The following is a 20,280-nucleotide window of genomic DNA, read 5'->3' on the forward strand; positions in this document are numbered from 1 at the left end:
TGTTGATGTGGTATAGGTAGCCATGACAAAGAGACCTGCTATGACTGTGCATGCTTCCGATGTTCTACTTAGCCAATGACTACCATTTTCAACAAGATTCTTATGGCCTTCCGTGAAGGAGATATTTTGGCCATTCTTGTTTTGGAGAAGGAGATATTTTGGCTTTATGCACTGCCGCCCCCCACCCCCACAAAAAAAGGGGGGTGTGGGGGGAAGATTAAGGTAAATTGATTTTCAGAATTACAATCAGTTTTGAACTCTATTAATTTTAACTAATTATAAAATTCATTGCTTTTTAGGATAAATCAAGCCAACACAATTAACCTATATTACTTTATACTCATTAGAACTCATTGCATTTTGGATCGAGTGATCCAATAATAAACAATTTTGGATTAAATTAAGTTTGATATTCTCCTTTAAAAAATGTAGTTAAAGTAACTATATTCTTTTATAAAAATTCCCTAATTTGAATTTTATTATTTATCATAACATATAACAATATTTTTTCATTGAATATGAATATCGAAAAATTTACTACTAAATTACATTTTCTTCTAATATCATTTATTCTTGCATAGATTCAAGATAATTAATAAAAAATCAATAGTGATGTTTCAACTATTTAAATTTCAATCTTTTTGGTATAAGATCATGCATAAAAAAAATGAGTTTACGAATCGAATAGTAAATAACATTTAATGAACATAATATTTGGCATGCATATATATGTTAAGAACTTATAAAACATGGAATTAAATAGTAAGATTTTTAAAATATGAATTCAATAAAGAGTTACTAAATAGTATATTACGTAAAGTTACACAAACCAAACAACTTTGAAAGTTAAAAAAACCCAAAACCAAAGCCGACAAGGATACACACAGACACACATACACTCATACACAAACATAGGAAAATACCCCCCAAAAAGGGTAATTTCAACCCTAACGCAAACCTAGAAAGAAAAGCAAAATATTGAATCATTAGAGAGTAACCACCTTGTTGGCTGGCTGAGGCACCTTCCTAAAAGCCCTTATAAGATCAAAGTAGAGCGGAAACTGTGATATGGCATAAAAAGTTATTGGCAGACATGTCACCACATACACTGGAAGCGCCTTGTCTTTTAGTTTATCCTTAAGCACAAAGAAATGTCCCGCACAAAAAGAAACCAACATTGCCGCAATGGATAAAAAGAGTGAAGTTAAGCCAAACAGTAGTTTCTTGGGTAGAGAGCTACGGAAATCTTTCTCTTGGTACCTTGAAGTCAGGATGGCAAGGAACAAGAACAAGGCGGTTACAGAGACACACAGTGCAACGAGTGAGGAGATGGCAAAGATGTCAAATGCTGCATGTTTTTCGAGGATTGGCGTACCATTATTCTCCCTGACACCACCTGGGAAAGTGGTCGACGCTGCAAAGGCAACAGTGGCAATGAGTGCAGCTACAACTGAGCAAGATTCAGAGGTTTTGTTTAGCCACTCGCCTCCATCTTTGACAAGGTCCTTGTGGGTATCAGTGAAGATATCTGCTGGGGTCATATCCTTATCGTTGGTTTCGTAAAGTAAGTATTGGGGCACATTATTTTTCACAAACTGCATTAAAAAAAATATACACACACAATTTGATTATGAATTATACTTGCAATGGCGGAAAAAATAATGTCATGCTAAGAAAAATTAAAGTGCATTGTCAATCAATGGAGCCAAGTCCTCTCTCACTTGCAATTTTTTGCTAGCTTCACAAACTGCATTAACTAATACATACACACACAATTTGATTATGAATTATACTTGCAATGGTGGAAAAAGTAATGTCATGGTAAGAAAATTAAAGTGCATTGTCAATTAATGGAGCCAAGTCCTCTCTCACTTGCAATTTTTTGCTAGCTAGGGTGGTGTATATTACGCACACCCTTTTATACAAAATCAAATTCCACATAAATTGTGACTTGAATTCCCATATTTTAACTTCAAGTTACTATTTATGGGCAGATTGTGTGTGTGTGTGTGTGTGTGTGTGTGTGTGGGGTGGGGGGGGGGGGGGGGGGAATGTGTATAATAGGTTGTGCAAACTTGTTTTTACCCCTTTTGCTAATATATTTTAACATTATATTATAGATCCGGCCTCTTTAGTCATGTCATCATTTTTATTTTTATTGGAAATAGATCAATATTATGAATTGCCACACTATTATATCCATAAATTAGAATGAAATCACCATAATTTATTCTATTTCAAATGGAATAGAGAGGATTTTATCCCCACCAAGAAATTACTTTTTTTTAGAGATAGTTTCAACCTATCATGTCCACTTTTAATGATAACTATTTATTATCAAACCAAAACACTAATTAACTTTTTGGTATATGTGAGGATTGAACCCCCACATAAGTTACTCAGTCGTGCAAATATGTGTGGTATTGGACATATAAGTGAAAAAAGAAATTGATAAAAGTGATTTGTCTTAGTTCAATTGATGAGGCAAAGAAACCATATTCAACGACTTTATAGTTTTCCTGCTTTTAATAAGACGGTCTATTTCATGAATATTGAGTTTTAGGCAAGAGTACAGGCAGGAGTGATGAGGAGGGAATTGGTCCCTACTCCTCCTTTGAGGACTCCAATCATATTATGTGAGATAAGGAAGCATCTATCCATCTTGAAGTGTTTGAACAATTATTTCCTTTATCATAAGAACCTAGTGGTTTCTAAGGATGGATAAAAATTGTAACGAAATTGACTTAATTCAAGGTAATCACTTTCCATAGAGAGATATTAAGAGAAAGAAAGGGGAAATGCAATAAGCAATCAATTGATTATTCTTCAATGAGTGGAAATGTCATAAAGTAGGTATTTATAGAACTATAAAACTATTCTATTGGCCCACATGACCTTATTCTAATAGTTCTATTATTTTTCATATGCATTAATAATTCTAACATATGATAAATGTAATTAACATGTTTAAAATTGTAACTAACTAACCAATTAACTAACTAAATACCTAACTAACTAGATACAATATTACAACAGTTATTACCTATATACTTATATTGTTACTAAAACTCTACAAGTAAAAAGTCCCCCTAATCAGTGGCTACTTTAGTTTCTATATATGTACGTAGAGTTCAAAAATACAACAATTAAGGCCTATATATGAGTCTGATGCACTTATATAAAATGTTGGGTCCAACCCACATTTAAAAATAAAAATAAACAAATTAACTAATGGCCTATGTTGGGTTCTAAGACTTTAGGTTTAAATGTATTAGAATTTTAATTTGTAATGTTGGCAAACCATAATCAAAACGTTTAGTCTTGTTTTAGACTTGCTCAAAGTACATTTAAGTGTAAAGTTGGAATCGAGTGTACAGTAGGATTTACTGTGTAAATCTGTCTGGCTCGATCGATCGATCGAAGCTCGTGCAGATTATTTTTCTGCAGAATTTTTCAACTCAGCCAAGCCCATTTGACATGTAGGGTTTTATGTTTTGTCTTAAGTATAAAAGGGAAAACTCTAGCCACGTTTTGAGGTTGCTCTTTATACTGTGTGTGTGAATCTCTTGTGAGATCTAGAGATGTTTGCCTTCACATACACTTAGGGTTATCAAGATTTAGATTGATGTCAAGAGCTTGGTGATTAATTTAGTTGTAGATTCAAGAGCTTAAAGATATACAAGCGGGAGTGCTTGTGCTTGCTGGGAATCCAAGAAAGAAGTAGTACGTGAACTCGGAGCTGTTACGTGGTCATGGTAGTAAGTTACCTACTCGAGGTAGCAATAGGATGTTAGTAGTCTAAGTCGCTATTGTGTAAACTTCAATTCTTTCATAGTGGATTTGTTTTACCTTGAGGATAGCTAGGTTAAATCCTCCCCAAGTTTTTTACCGGTTTGGTTTTCCTGGGTTATCATATCGTTGTGTTCTTTATTTTTCGCACTTTACAATGATATGATTTATATGTGTTAACCTAAATCTGCATAATTTACCTAAGTTAATCACTTGGCTAAATAATTAGGTTAATCTAGTTGTGTTTAAGGGGGTCTAAAAACGTACAGCCCATATAGGTTTTATATTTTCACTTATTTTTGTACAACATCTTTACTGCAGAATCCATTTAAAATTAAAAAAAAAAAAAAAAAAAAACAAAGCAAAACATGACATGTGTCAATAAAAGATTGCCACATTAACTTTTTACTTAAAATTCAATACATCCTACTACACCTAATAACATCTCAATAAACTCCCAATTTGATTAGATTCTCATATGGGTATCAAAATTGATTGAGTATGGTTGTATTTATTCTTTAATACATATGTGATAAGATGACATGGCACGTTGGGATTGAAAGGTGTAAAACTTTGGTTTTATACAACATCCTTATAGAATTTAAACTCTACTAAGAAAGGTGTCTCATTTTTTATTTCAGTAAATGCTACAAATACAACAATTTTCACAACAGTTAAATTGAAAATTTTTTATTGGTTTTTAATTAGGGCTGTCATTGACAACAGTTTGTTATCTACCATTAACAACGTGCAATTTGACACTTGTGAAATATTTTGTGTAAATTGGGGTTTCTAGAGTTATTATTTTTATTTTTGGTTTCTTATTTCGTTTTTACAATATAGTAAAGTACTTTTTAAGGATTTTCTACTATGTTCTAATTTTAATAATTGGGAACGAAACTACCAATAACAATAACAAGGAAATAAAAATTAGATGATAAAGAAGAAAGATTGAGAATTATACAACTTCTTCAAAAAAGGGCACAAATGAATTAACTTCTTTAAAATTTTCATATGCATTTTTAAACTATTAATTCTTGTACATTTACTACTTTTAAGTTATTATGGATATATATTATAAAGAAGAAACTAAATTTTTAGAACAATGGAATTTTTATTGAAATTTATACATTAATTATTAATAAGTATTGATAAGAAGATTATTTTACTTCCAATGAATTGAAAGTAGTTTTAAATAGACTTTAAATGAACTAAAAGTAGTTTTAGATGGACTTAAAAGTATTTTTAAATTGGAGTAAGACTTTGCACAAAATTAAAACATGCAAAATCTAATTATAATGATGTTGGAAAAAGTTTGACAATAAACTTGGTGGTAATCTAAAACTAGAAATTCATTTAATATCTTTTTTTTAATGTGAATTTTGAAAAATTTATTATTGAATTACATTTTCTTCTTACATCGTCTATACTTACAAAAGTTTTAGAAGATCAAAGATCAATAGCTATGTCATTCAATCAAATATTTAAATTTTAAATTTTTGTAGTCTAAAATTATGCATAAAAAATTTGTTTATCTATCGAATAGTAAATAATATCTGATTAGTACAAAATTTGACATGTGTGTTAAGAACATAGAGAACATGCAATCCAGCAGTTAGATTTTCAAAATATGTAATTAACCTTGTTAATTTTTTATCGGAAGTTGTAATCTTAGTTTACAACTAAATTTGTAACAAAACTTTATCTATAAAGAATCATCCTACTCACTTTGTAGTAAGCTATAGTTTCGAGTTCATACCTCGTACCACTTGATTTCCCATTGCATTTGCAATGCGGCCCCGGGAATTATCCAATGCTTATGCTCTCTAAGCATAGCTGCAAGATGCAATGCACTATTGCCGTATGTGTCCTTGGTTTGAAACATGCTATCTCTCCGTAAATTGCTCTTGAGCAATAGCTCGTATACACGGGGTTGTCTGTGCTCCACTACCCAGAGTATCATATTTTTGCTGTCACTTGTATCATGGATGGCCATCGGGAATTTTTTCAGTATTTCCTCGACCATTTCCGTGATACCATTACATGCCGCAAATAATAAGGATGTCCCTTCTTTTGGCATGGTAAGTTTAGGAATCTCTTCCTTTCCTGCCAATTGCAAAAGGTAGATTAAATTCAAGCATATTATTTGGAATGTGACTGACAAATGTAAGAGTTGAGGTGCTACTCTTCGGTTTTGCAAGTTCAGACACGTTTGACACGAAGGAAATAGGTTAGCTCATGCCTTAACTAAGAGAGGAAAACAGTTTTATCTACAAACACGGATGTATAGGTATAATCAAGGGAGTCAATTTCATACCGAAAACCGTTTCAGTTTGGTCAGAGAAACGAAATATTTTAGTACCGGTTAATACTGGTGTATGGTTTTGAGATTACCGCACCTTATAAATTATATTCATATATATATATATAAAAATTTTTATATATATATATATATATATATTATTTCATGTAATAATGTATTTATTTAATTATTTGGTAAAAGTCTATCTAATTTGTTATGGATTTTTTCAAATGCAAGTTCCTCAACCTAAAATAACATTAAAAAATAATCTGAAAAAGATTATAAGTTTTGAATAATAATAATAATAATAATTTAATGAGAATAGTAGTAGTAAAAAAGATGGTAACGTAGGGATTTGGTGAAAGCATTAAATGGTTTGGTAAAAACTTCATTCAAGAAACCAACCTGTCTTCCACTTTAATCAAATGTTCCAAGTTCCAAAATGCTTTTCTAGCTTTTCCACTCACACATGCCTCACGCCTCTCTCCTTTGTCATTCCTTTGGTTTGTAAATCTCAGAATACTCTCTGTTTCTCTATCTTTGTTGCAAGCTTTCAGCCTCATTATCAAAGCTCTAGTGTCGTCGTTCATTGCATATCAGAAGTCAGAACGTACGATGACGCGACAGAGGAAGTTCGACTGTTGTGAGGAGGTGTTTTTGGCCATTGGTTGGTATGGGCCTGATATCCACTAACCGGCCCAAATCCGGTATTTATACCGGTAAGGCTGAAACAACTCCGGTATGGCCAGTATTAAAATCAGTACGAAATCAAAGTGTTTCTCTACCAGACAAGCTACTGAAATGGTAAATACTGGTGATACCGGTCAGAACAGTACGAAATCAACTCCCTAAGTAGAATCCCTACATAGTGATTTGGATGTTGTATTCCAATTAGATTTAGCGTGCACTTGCGTGCAAATTATTGTGCGTTTGTGTTTTTAGTTGGGTCTCATAGCACTATTCATGACCCAGCCAAAAACTCTGCAAAAATGCAGATAAGTGGCACTGTTCACAACCCACGACACTATTTATCATTAAAAATTATTTTACTATCGTATTTTCAGTAATAAGTTTTCAATTTTTAACAAAATAAATAATATCCAAACAGACCCTTACTTTAATAAAATTAGCTTACTTCTTTCTAAAATAAATTTCAAGCACATAGTCACATGCTTTAAAAAAGCATAGATAATATTGTCTTTTATTAAAAGGAATTTAATTTAAAGTAGAATATATATGTTTTGATTTGATAGAAGAAACGAATATACCAAATTGTATCTAAATATTCTTATCTATTTATATAGCTGATAAGTTCACTGGCAACTGTTGAGCCCATTTTGATTAGATATGGAGGGTAATTTGATCATAATTAAGAGTATGCATGAGTCAAATTGGATTATAACGAGGGTTTTTTTTTTTTTTTTAAATCTAAGCTAACATGGTCGGATTGAAAAAAACTCAATCCAGTCCATCATAGAGTTCCAACCCAACCCATGTGAATCAGGTTTGACCCACATATTTGATAGATTTTTTTTTTTAATAAAAAAAAATTAAGCATTACAACAACATATTTCTAAGATTACCCAAACATATAATAGCAGATTTATAACCATATTTGTGTTTGTTAATCAAATCAAATCCGAACATGACAGTAAATTAACAAAAATAATAGCAAATTTATAACATGTTAAACATGAGCATAGTAATAAATGAACACAAACTATTTTATTAGTACATCAAATCAACACAAATAACAACAAATTTATGATATTTTAAATATATATTAAATATAAAAGGAATTGGGCTAGACAAATTTGTGAATTTGCTAACCATTACTCGACCCAATCTATCGGATTGAGTTGAATAGGATCGATTATGGCAGATCGGTGGTTGGTTGCACACCCCTAATCATAATTCATAACAAATACTATTTTGTGTTTAAGTGAATTTATTTTGTATAAAAAAATAAGTTAGATAAAAATTAATTATATTTAAAAAATTGAGAAAATATTTCTTGTAGCAATTAATTATACCAAGTCATCTATGTACCAGCATGAGTGAATGGGAGAAACATTGTTTGTTATATTGATAATAATTTTGTATAAGATATTTGTTCTATGTAAAAGTAAAAGATTTTAGAAAATTGTACATAAAAAAAAATATAAAAAAAAAATCAACCGAAAAGGCCAAGGGAGTTCTGTATTGGAGAGTAGTGAATTACCTACATCTTTCTTGAGAATATTTTCAATTTTTTCAACCAATTGGGTGAATCCTGCATTTTTGACATATAGGGTCTGTCTAGATACCGCTTATTTTGCTGAAAATTTATTGCTAAAAATACTGTAGCAAAATATTTTTTAAAAGGCAAAATACTGTTCACACATTTTTCAGGTGTTGGCTGATCCATGAACAATGCCATGGGACTAGCAAAAAAAAAAAAAAACGCAAACACATAAACATTTCTAGGCAAACACATGCATAAAAGAATAACATGAGCATTTGCCTTAAAATTAAATCTAGTAAATTTCAATAACATCACCAAGAAGTTCAATAAATTGAACTAATGTATGAATTGTTAGTGACACGATTAGAAATGCAACAAAACTCGGGTAGAAAAGAAAGAAATATGCAAGAGGAAAATAATAGTCAACATATTTAATTAGAGAACGGTAAGTAGTGTTATGCCCTTCCACCTCTCTTTCTCAATCTCTAATCTTTACGGTGTCCCTGCCAAAACACTTCGTTCAATTATTTATTTATTTATTATTTTTTTTTATACAAGATAGAATTTCTACTCTAGTCTAATCTAAGTGTTTATGTGTGTGAAGCTCCCTCCTAGAGATTTAAACCCCGGCCCTTGCTCCCCACAAGCACAAGCACAAGCACTTATACTTGTGGAGTGACCATCACACCAAAACATTCTTGATTCAAATCCTATGGACACCCCATCATCAATCAGAAGAGTCGCAAGGTCACAGGCATTGGCTGCTTCGAAAAACAACAACAACATTCCTATATGAAGTGAGTGTTTCTTTTTCTTTCAAACAGTCATAGGCTGAAAGAAAATGGGTTTATTCTATTTCTTGAATTGGTGGTTTTCCACTCCCAAAAAAAAAAAAAAATCAAGATTTTGATATTCAGGAAAATGGGTTTTATATATATAATCGTTTTCTTGTTTTGATGGTTTCTTAGGGAAGATGGATGATTCTTTTGAAAAGGGTCTCTGAAAATCAAGGCAAAGAAGTGTTAAACATCAGCAAGATTGAGAAAGAAATTTATAAACTAAAAGCCAAACCCACAAAATCAACCAAAACTAAAAGCTAAACCCAAAATTTTTTAACACAAACCCAAACCAAAAACTAAACCCAGAAATCTTGGACATAAACCCACAGCCACTGCAACCAAAAATTAAAACCAGATCAAACACACTACAAATTTCTTTCTCAATCTTTTCTATCCTTTTGGCAGTTTTGTTTGGATTGATAGGCTTGAGGATGTTCTTATGAAAATGAAGATATTTATATTAAAATTGAGAAAATATTTCTTGTAGCAATTAATTATACCTAGCCATCTATCTACCAACATGAGTGAAGGGGAGAAACATTGGTTGTTATATTGATAATAATTTGGTATAAGATATTTGTTCTATCTAAATATAAAATATTTTAGAAAATCGTACATAAAAAAAAAAAAAAAAAAAAAAACCGAAAAGGCCAGGGAGTTCTGTATTGGAGAGTAGTGAATTACCTGCATCTTTCTTGTTCTCTTTTTTTTCCGGTTGGTCAGAGGGTGGATGCACGGGAATATTATCAATTTTTTTCTCCTCTTCCGGCGGATTATTTTCATCAATATTCCACATATAAAACCAACTGTATGAATTGCTATCCTCGTAATCTTCCTCGTTTTTTACCTTGTCCTTGCTTGGTGTTAGAAAAGGGTTCGTCCCTTTTTCGAAGTACTGATGTGGGTTCAAACGTTCTATGACTACTTGCATAATTTTAACTGACAATATGTGCTTCTCTTTTAACTTCCTTATTTCCGTTGTTCCTTGTAATCATAAAACAGTAAATATATTATGAAGAGGCAAATATGTCAATAAACACATAATTAGGTGAATTATATATGTGTATGTGTGTGTGTGGTGTACACTTCCTATGTATATACACAGGAAGAAATAGAAAGTAAGAAAATCTAAAAATTAATACAGTGGCATACCACCATATCCAAGCATGACCGGTATTGGCATGGATACAAATTTGAGAATCTCAAAGCAGCCACGAAAATACTCCAGAGCTATATTAAGTAAAGACAACCAATATTAGGACATTAGAGTCACTAGACCATAATAAATTTTCCATTTAGAATTCTTTAAAATTTCACAAACACAATTAGTATAGTTTGCATTCCTCACCTTTTTGTTTGGGAATAACATTCGGTCCAGTGGCATCCTCTTTTTTTTCTTTCGATGAAACAGTGGGATTCTCTTTTTTTTCTTTTGATGATACAGTGGGATCCTCTTTTTTCTCTTTTGATGAAACAGTGGGATCCTCTACATCTGCCTTCCTTTCTTGGTTTTCTGGTTTTCTATTTATTTTTTGATTGATAATCACTACAAAAGAAAATATCTCAGTTATATAAAATAACGCACACGGCAATTAAAAGAAATTAAAAAAGAAAGAAAGAAAGAAAAAAAAAAAAAACTGTTTTGCTTCGGGTGGACAGTTTTCTTAGCATGGTTTTAAAAAATTTAATAGATTTCAGTTTATTTTTTTATAAGACCCTAATTTTTATATTTTACAAAAACACTTTTAAAACATCTCATATCAAATTATATAGGCAATTTTTAAATATATATGCAAATTTGGCACCTTATGGTATTTTACATACAATGACATGAGTTCTCTTATCCATTATGGCATAATATGATAGTTCATATGTCTATTTACATGTGTCTTTTATATTATTTTATACATCAATAGTTGCGATGAGGGAGATAAAGATGTGACTCAGTTGAGTTATCAAGTTCTTGGCCAATTCACATGTATTTTTAATCATATAACCATTTTTTTATTTTATAATTCACTAATTACAACTGGTTGAAGAGATTTAAACATTTAATGTCTTTGTTGGAAATGTTATGAGAGCTGCCAAACAAATGGGCTACAAAGCTCTTGGGTTTTAACTAATCACATAACCATTAAACTATTTAAGTTAGTCTTAATAAAAATATCATGTAATTAAAAGTCCTCAAAGAGAGGGACAGCTCAACAAGATTAACGTTTAGGTGATAGCTTTAAATAAGTAAGAAAAATGCATATGAATTTCTTACATTTTAGCCGGAAGAACTTTTTTAAAAGAAAAAAAAAAGTAGGTACGAAATATACTTTATTTTAGGTTTTCATATGCAAGTATAGTATTATATTTTAGGATCAAGATTATGGACCTTAATTTTATTTTCAAAATTTCTTCTCAAAAAAAGATTATGGGGTTTTTTTGTTTGGGGGTCCTATATAAACAATTGCCTAAATTGAATGAGGAATTAAGGATTGAGCCAGCGCTAGCCTTGCTAGCTAGTAGATAGTCTTTTCAATCTTTGTCATTTATATGCTGAAATTTTAATAATTTATTAATATGCATTTTTCAATTAGCACTCAAATCTGTGTATTTTCAGCCTATACAACATATATGTGTAATGTGTTTAATGCTTAAAAAGTTGCATTATTCGTTTCTCATATAACCAGAGGGTAGCTTTTGATTTCATATTTAATTTTTAAGTTCTTAATATCATTGAAAGAAGGGGATGAATATGCTAAACTTAGATATTTAAATGATGTATCCTACAAAAATTCGGTTTCATGTCATAGGTCTCTAAACAATCTTTAGTTCCCAAGATATCATTATCTGTCACAGCAGTGCCTTTAAGATCAGTCACATTCTATGAAAGAAAAGGATTCACTTCACTTACCAAATATTGCACGGGCACCTTTCCACAAGGACCACAACAATTCAAGGAAGTTGATGCATGCTCGGTAGTTATCCGGAAATATTTGACTTTGTTGGCCTTTGCATTTTTTAATCAATCGATCTCTATCGATTACTTTAAGCGCATCAACAGTTATCCCTTCCAAACAACAACAGAGGATAATGACAACATAACCGGGGACAGAAGGTAATGATGCAAGAAAAAATGTTAGTTATATTCGCACTTATATCTTGAAAGAATTAGTCAAGTTGTAATTGAGACTCATTGTAATCATTTATAAACTCAAGCTCCATGTAGTAAACATGTGTGGAATTTGATACACGACTCACATAACACACACTCAAATCAATTCATTCAAATCAAATCCACACAATTCGAGGTAGGTATCATACATTTTGTGTTGGTTATTAACAAGATTCTGATCTATGTAGACGAATGTGCACATTAATATTGTTATAATATACTTTGTGTGAATTGAAAGCTTTCGTAACCAATTAAGGAACCAATTTGAAAGCAAACTCAAATTTAAGGGGCGTTTTAACCTCTTTTCTTTTTTTGTTCCCTTTTCTAACAGATAGGAAAAGTGCATGGTTCCTACTCCTATGCTAATGGTGGTGCCGGCACAAGGTACAAGCCTCCAATTATACGCATATATGGGAGAAAGAACAAAAAGAAGACAACTCAACTTGTGGCCTTATGGATGGAGCCTGCTAGTAATTGGGCTTGAAGATTAAGCAAACCCGAGCATTTAATAATTAGAGGTTTTTTTTTTTTTAAGCATTTTATTGTTAGCTATTTAAGCACTTTTTCTGATTATTGTAAGACAGCTTTTGAGAATTATAAAAACGTGTGTTTCTTTTACACTGGTGCTGACTCCAGTTTTGCTTGGTGCTGACTCCAGTTTTGCTTGGTGCTAACTCCAAGCAACCCTTAGGTGCTGACTCCTAGGGTTTATTTTTCGTTCTATTGTTGTTTAATTGTACCATTGAAATAGTGTGGTTGTCCTACGTCAAATGGAGCTTGAGATTGTTCTTAAAACTTAGTTACTAACATTTTTCTTGAATTTTGGGAACTATAGATCATGGAATGTTTTGATGGATTGTTGAACAATTGGAGAACGTGTTTTGAAAGATGAGGTGATAGATGTGTTAGGTTCTAAAATTTTAGAATAATTGGCAAACCATGAGCACAAACTTGTCTAGATATAGATTTTAGAGTCTATAAGATTTATTAGACATTACTCAAGGTGTTACAAGTCAGAACACAAGAACATACAAGCTGCAGAAAGAATAATTTGAAACATGCGAGGTTCGACTGATCAAAAGACAGGCTCGATCAATCGAAACATAGGTCTGCAGAATTTTAATTAAGCCCATCAACCCGTTAAGCTCATTAAGTGATTAGGGTTTCAGATCTATTTCACATAGTATTTAAAGGAAACTCTAAGACACGTTTTGAGAAGACTTTGGAGGTTCTCTTATGAGACCTAAAATGTATTGTACCTTCCTCTTTCAAAGTCACTATTGGAAATTATTCTCATACCATTATAACTGGTAGATCTAAAATTGCTGCAACAAGATCGACATCACCAAATGATTTAAACCTTCAAGGGTGGTCTTGGAGTCACAAACTAGAGAGTTTGTGTTGCTAAACCTTTGAGTGAGATTTCAAAGTCATAAGCATGGGTGCTTGTATTGTGCAAATCCAAGAGAGAAAGAGTCTGTAGATTCGGAGCTTGCACGTGATTGTATCAGTAAGTTACTATTGAAGATAACAATAGATTTAGGGTTAAATCTTTTGTAAAAATTTCAATTCTCTATTCGTGGATTTGTTTGCCTTGAGGATAGGTCAGGTTAAGGTTAAATCCTCCCGAGATTTTTTACCTTGAAATTGTTGGTTTCATTGGTTTTCCTAGGTAATTATATCGTTGTCTTATTTATTTTTCAGCACTGCATGATATGATTTATTACTTTTTAACCTAGATCTGAATAATAAACCTAAGTATCAACTTGGTTAATTAATTAAGTTAAAAAATCTGTGTGTTTAGGGGTTTAAACAAACAAACAAGTGGTATCAGAGCAGGTTCACTCTGATTGGATTAACATCCTGAGTGAGATTCTTGATCTCTGCTATCATGGATAATTTTATGTATCTTACTACTTTTAGTTGTGATGTTTTAAATAGAAAGGACACTAATGTTTTTGTTGATTTTACTGATGCCTGTGAAGCTCTTTGTAAGGAATTATTTAAATCTATGAAAATTGCTAAGAAATTCAAGAAAGATTTAAAATTGGCTAATCTTGAAAAAGATGAATTGATTGTGAGATTGGATGAATTTAATAAAAAGAATAAATTTTTGAGAAATCAATTTTCCTCTCAAGATGAGAAGATGAAAAGTTTGGAACAAGAGTTAGCTGAGTCTAAAGTTGAATTGAAAAAATTGTCTTGTACCAAACTTTCTGTTGATAAAAAATCTGTTTCTATTTTTGTTCCTGTTAAGCCTAAAGACAAAATTTATATTCCTTTTTTTAAGAGGAATCATAAAGAAAAGACTTATGTTGTTAGGTTAGACAAAGGTAAAAGTTCTGATGTAGACGCTGAAGTTTCTAAACCTATGTCTAAACCTACTATTAGAGAACATAAGAAATTTGTTTTTGTGCCTACCAGTCACCTTTGTAATGATGCTGGTCATATTAGACTAAATTGTTCTTTGCTGAGGCAAAAACCAAAATGTGAGACTAGATTTGTTGTTAGGAATACTGATGTTCCTAAATTTATTCCTGTTTGTCACTTTTGTGATGTGTCTGGTCACATTCATTCTTATTTTCATATATTAAAATTTAAGCATTCTATTTTTCAGTCTAGGATATGTGATGGCATTTCTCTTGCCATAAGTCCTGATAAATTGTTTCACTTGCTTTTGAAAAATTTAAGTTTGTTGGCTTGTGAAAGGAATTGCAGGATTTTTGTTTCTCTTAGAAGAAGTTTGTAATCCCTCAAATACACTGTTTCTCATGGTTTTTCACCTACAAAGCCTAAGATGTGTGCTATATGGGTGAGAAAAGACTTGCTAAGATGAGTGTTGTTTATTTGTCCTTGATATAATTCTTTCAATTATTTGTGGACATGTTTATTTTTTGTTTTTGGCTATATAGTTTTTTAGGTTGTTTTGATTATTCAAAAAAAAAAAGTCCAAAAACATTGAAAATTTTCAAAAAGACAAAAATATTTGATTTTGTGTCTAGTTTTTTTTTTTTTTTTTTTTTTTTTTGAGGATTACATGAATTATGATATTTCTCTCTTGATTTAAAGCATGCTTGATATTGTGGAGAAATAGAGAAAGTATGCGTTGCAAAATTGAGTGCATAAGCTATTTTTTATTTTGTATGAGTATGTACTAGATTGCACATATACTCATGGGTTAATTAAGAAATTGATATTTTTTGTTTGTGTACCCTCTATAGCTTAGTTGAGCACTATTCATGCATTGTTTTTACATTTTGTTCATTTAGCATAATGTGTATTTTTTGTTTTTGGTCATAAAAATTTTGAAAATACAAAAAGATTTTTATTTTTGTATTACACATCACTAAGTGTGTAATTGAGGTTGGCCTATGGAATTTGCATTTCATGATTGTGTACCTTGTTTAGTTTTGATGAGCTATTTTTCTGTACTTTGCTAGTTTGTGCCCAGGGCCTTCCTACACGCACGCGCCCACGAAAATCTCCTAACATGTTCAAGAATCAAAACCAGCCGCCCAGTCCCAGGGAAGCTGGAGGGAGCTTGCTTATAGAAAGAAAAAAAAAAAGGGGTAAAGCCAACAGACATATAAAAACTGGTGCTATTGTGGCTACACCTCTTGATTTGTCAAGTAGCATCAAAGAGAAGCTTGGGAAGAAATTGGCGGGATGGAAAGAAAATATGCTATCTAAAGCAGGGAAGGAAGTGTTAATTAAGGCAGTTGCACAAGTTATTCCAAAATACACAAATGGCTTGTTTTAAAATACCCAATTGTCTTTGTGAAGATTTGACAAGCATGATCTAGAATTTTTGGTAGGGCCAAAAGAATGATGAGAAGAAAATTATTTGGCTAAGTTGGAATAAGCTTTGTGAACCAAAGTCGTGTGGTGGTATGGGGTTCAAGAAGATAAAACGATTCAATTTGGCACTTTTTTGCAAAACAGGGATGGAGACTTCAAACGGATCACAACTTTCTTGTCTACCAAGTTCTTAAGGCCAGGTATTTCCCAAAATGTGAGTTTATTCTTGCTACCATCGGCAACAGCCCTTCCTACACTTGGTGTAGTATTTTGGCTGCTCAATCCCTAGTGTGAGAAGAGTGGGTAATGACACAGATATAAGGATTTGGGATGACAAATGGTTACCCACTGCTCCCACGCATTAAGTCATCTCACCCCGACTTTTCTTGCACTCTGATACACGGGTATGTGAGTTGATCAACTCTGATTCTGCTAGCTGGAACTTGGCAGTCATTGATGCTTTGTTCTATCTACATGAGGCAGAAGTGATCAAGGGTCTACCATTAAGCTCTCGACTCCCAACATGAGTCATTGATGCTTTGGTTTGCATCTCCAAATGGTTTCTTTAGCGTGCGTAGCGCCTACACACTTGCTATGAAGCTCTCCCAACCCGAGAACAATGGCACTAGTTCGGATAATAGGCAGGTACGCCGCTTTTGGAGAAAGTTTTGAAGCCTCCCCGTAACACCAAAATTAGGCACTATCTGCTGGAGAAACTGTAGAGATATTCTACCCAGAAAGTCCAACCTCAGGAGACGCAAGGTGCTGCAAGATTGCTTATGTGATGAATGCAGGTTAGCAGAAAGTCCAGCAGGTCATGTTCTCTGGAATTGTAGGAAGGCCCAAGCAGCTTGGGACTGTTCAAAGGTCGTGGCGTCGTTTGGTGTGTCTAGTTGTTTGTCTTTCCATGACTTACTATGGCACATGCTAATGCATGATAGAGTGGAGGATGCCAAAGTTGCCAAGGTTTTCACGATAGCTAGGGCTTTGTGGTGTAACCGGAATGAGGTGAGAAATGGTGGCAAATGGAGTTTGGGGAGGGAGATGGTTAACTGAGCAGCCCTGCACCTGGTTGAGAACACCGCAGCTGTCGAGGCAGCATGCTTGCCAGCACCGCAGGTTGAGTTGAGAATCTCATGGTCACCCCCACCGGCAAAATTGTTCAACGTTAATGTCGACAGGGCCGCATTTGCACAAAGAGCAGTGGGCATTGGTGTTATTATCCGGGATGATAGCAGCGGGGTGGAGGCAGCTCTGAGCAAGAAGATCTCTGTTGGGTGCTGTGGAGGCAGAAGCAAAAGCTTTTGAAGTTGGTCTCCTATTTGCCAAGGACATCGGTATTTGAGAGTTCATCTTGGAGGGCGATTCTATTATTATACACCGAGCTCTTTGCGAAACACCCACCCCCATCATCTGTGGAACTATTTATTTTAGGTATGCAAACCCTCTGTAGGGACTTTAGCTGGGTTGAATTCTCTCATGTACGTAGACAAGATAATAAACTAGTCCATTTACTAGCTAAACATGCTCTAAGTATTGTTGATTTCACCGCGTGAATTGAAGAGAACCCTTGCTTTTTTGAGCAAACTCTTATCCATGATGTAATATCACTTTTGCATCATTAATAAAATTACAGCATTCATATCAAAAAAAAAAAAAAAAAAGGAAAAGTGCATGTAATGCTTGTATAACTTTGAATTTCAACAATTTAAGGAGTATGCTTGTGATTAGCAGCTTGAAATTTTAGTAACACTTACAATGATAAATGATGCTGTTCCACCATCCAAGGTGGCAACCACTTTTGAAGGCAGAAGGCTTCTCTGCTAAAAGACGAAGAGGCCAAATTCCTTTCTCGTCCACAGAAGTAGCAAGTTCAGGGTGTAGGCAAAGTATCTGATATGCCATATCTGTCAACCACAACAATTAAAATTATTAGCAATTGAAGCGGCTTTCGTAACTGTTGTTAACAAGTGTACATTTAACCAGCTAGACTCTAATTTGATTACAAATGAACGTGGTTATTTTGCCATGTCAAAGTATAATTGTTTATGTCATTTCAAAGACACTCATGTGGTGGATTTAATGAATTTGAAAGACATGTCATAAGCTCAGAGATCCCAGACTCCAAGTTCATCCACCATATTATTAATTCATGGATTTTTAGGATTTCAAATGAGTAGGGAGTATTAGAATAATTTATTCTAATTAGAGGTTAGAACACTACTTCCTTATACTGGAAAATGTATATATAATTGCATATAAAATTCATGGAGGAAGGGTTTGCAAAATGTTCTCTCTCTCTTTCTCTCTCTCTCTCTCTCTCTCTCTATACACATACAGACATACATACATATATATATATATATATATATATATATATATATATATATATATATGTATATGTATATATATCAATTTTGTCCTTTCACTATTCGTTGGATCCCTTAATTTTTTTTTTTTATAGCTATTCAACATATTAGAATAATGTCAAATGTTAAATTTATTATTTTCTAGCAACTAAAATTTTTAGGATAATCGATAATTTCTTTAATAGGTGATCTTGAGTTAAAATACTGTCATATATTTTAGACAAACCTTAATTTATCAAGGTATAACTTAAATTTCCACTAAATTAAACATTAATTCTCAAAAAGTTGTAAACAATAAGCTCACCTAAATACTCCCTCTTGATGGCACAGTGCAGAATAGTCTCACCACCGATTTTTCTATAGTAGGAATTGTCGGGCTGCTCGGATTTGGAGTTGCGGATACAGATAAGATGGAGGCAAAGAAAGATGTCTGTTTTACCATGAAGAGCAGCTAAGAAGAGAGGGCTCTCACCCTTATCGTTACGAGCTATGCCCAATTCAGGATCAGCTTCAGCAATGCAAATACACATTCTCAGAGTCCCCATTGATGCTGCCAAATGCAAAGGGTTATTGCATCGCTTGTTTTCTATTTTTAGAGCCTCCTTGTTTTTGTCTTTCTCAGAAATTATTTTGACAAGTTCTTCAACTATATTTTCTGGGCCTAGGGAGACAGCCAAGTGCAACGCTGTGTCCCCTAAGTCGTTGATTTTGGCATTGTGAGCCAATGGGTACTCTTGGCGATATATCTCCTCCACTTGATTCCAATCACCTTCCATGGTTCTTTTGAATAAATTATCCCTGACATCTAACTTCTGACGTCGTTTTTCAATAGTTGTCATCGTAATTGTGATAGGAGCAATGAAGATAGGTAAGAGAATATTAGGGTTGTGGGGATTACAGTCCTGGAAATGTCTGTCGAATTTTATAATATAAAGTATAAACCGAGTCCTGTCGGTGCTTGTGCCACAAGGAAATAGAAAGAAAAAGAAAAAAGAAAAAGAGAAAGTGAAAGACAAGGAGAAAAAGAAAAGAGATGTCTCCTAGATTGCACTTTAGCATCAATTAGATATGGTAGTTATACTTTGGACGCTTGCTAAGAGCTAGTTGCAAACACATTTGATTATAATTTATACAAAAAAAAAAAAAAAGTGCAAATGCATTCGTACTTAAATTCTTAAAGTTTTTGGCTTATAATCAAATTAGTATGTAACCCGTGCTTACTTATAGAAATGATAAATTGTAGTGGTGCTATGATGTTAATTTGGGTTATTAAACATATAGGATATAATTTAACCAGGACATTTGGAGGTATTAAAATAGTTCTTTCTTGGTGGGTTCTAGTTAGCTCAATTGGTAAAGTTTCTGATAGTTGAATATGAGATCTGAGGTTCAATTCCTACCTACACCAAAAACTAATTGGCGTCTTGGTCTAATGATAAAAAACTATCATCAGGAACGGACGCCATAAGTTGAAACTCTCTCTAAAAAAAAAAAAAGTTCTTCCTTCCAATTTTCCTAATATTAGTTATGTCAAGTTTCTCATTACATTACTATTACCTATATAATTTTGAAAATCACTATTGAATACTATATTTATAATATTAATTCACAATTATTGTCAGTAAAATTTTACTAATATAATACAAAATAAAATAATAAATTAGTCAAATAGTATCTCCTAAATTAAATAAGGATAGGCGCATGGGATCGTTAAGTTTAATTACAGTTTGTTACATTTAATATTTTCCTATACAAAATATCTAAATAGATACAATATAAAAAATATATTCATTAGT

General features: G+C 32.7%; 1 protein-coding gene across 1 annotated transcript; it reads right to left on the reverse strand.

Moving 5' to 3' along the window:
- Window positions 1-827: 827 nt before the first annotated feature.
- LOC142618004 (uncharacterized) lies at window positions 828-19,380 on the reverse strand. The gene is made up of 8 exons (XM_075790984.1): window positions 18,789-19,380; window positions 17,873-18,022; window positions 12,057-12,212; window positions 10,503-10,700; window positions 10,307-10,384; window positions 9,839-10,138; window positions 5,549-5,895; window positions 828-1,595 (listed from the first exon to the last, which is right to left on the reverse strand). The coding sequence occupies exons 1-8, from the start codon at window positions 19,321-19,323 to the stop codon at window positions 987-989; spliced, it is 2,373 nt and encodes a 790-aa protein (XP_075647099.1). The 5' UTR covers window positions 19,324-19,380; the 3' UTR covers window positions 828-986.
- Between the last annotated feature and the right edge of the window lie 900 nt (window positions 19,381-20,280).

The sequence above is a fragment of the Castanea sativa genome, chromosome 11 (assembly GCF_040712315.1).
Source record: "Castanea sativa cultivar Marrone di Chiusa Pesio chromosome 11, ASM4071231v1".
Taxonomy (NCBI): Eukaryota; Viridiplantae; Streptophyta; class Magnoliopsida; order Fagales; family Fagaceae; genus Castanea; species Castanea sativa.

What these genes read in the sequence shown, in the direction of transcription:
- LOC142618004 (XM_075790984.1), bottom strand. Translation starts at nt 19,323, where the DNA reads ATGACAACTATTGAAAAACGACGTCAGAAGTTAGATGTCAGGGATAAT. An exon ending in GAACAGCATCATTTATCATT is followed by an intron (nt 12,213 to 17,872) that starts GTAAGTGTTACT and finishes GTTGTTTGGAAG; the next exon opens with GGATAACTGTTGATGCGCTT. An exon ending in AGGTGCCCGTGCAATATTTG is followed by an intron (nt 10,701 to 12,056) that starts GTAAGTGAAGTG and finishes TTTCTTTTGTAG; the next exon opens with TGATTATCAATCAAAAAATA.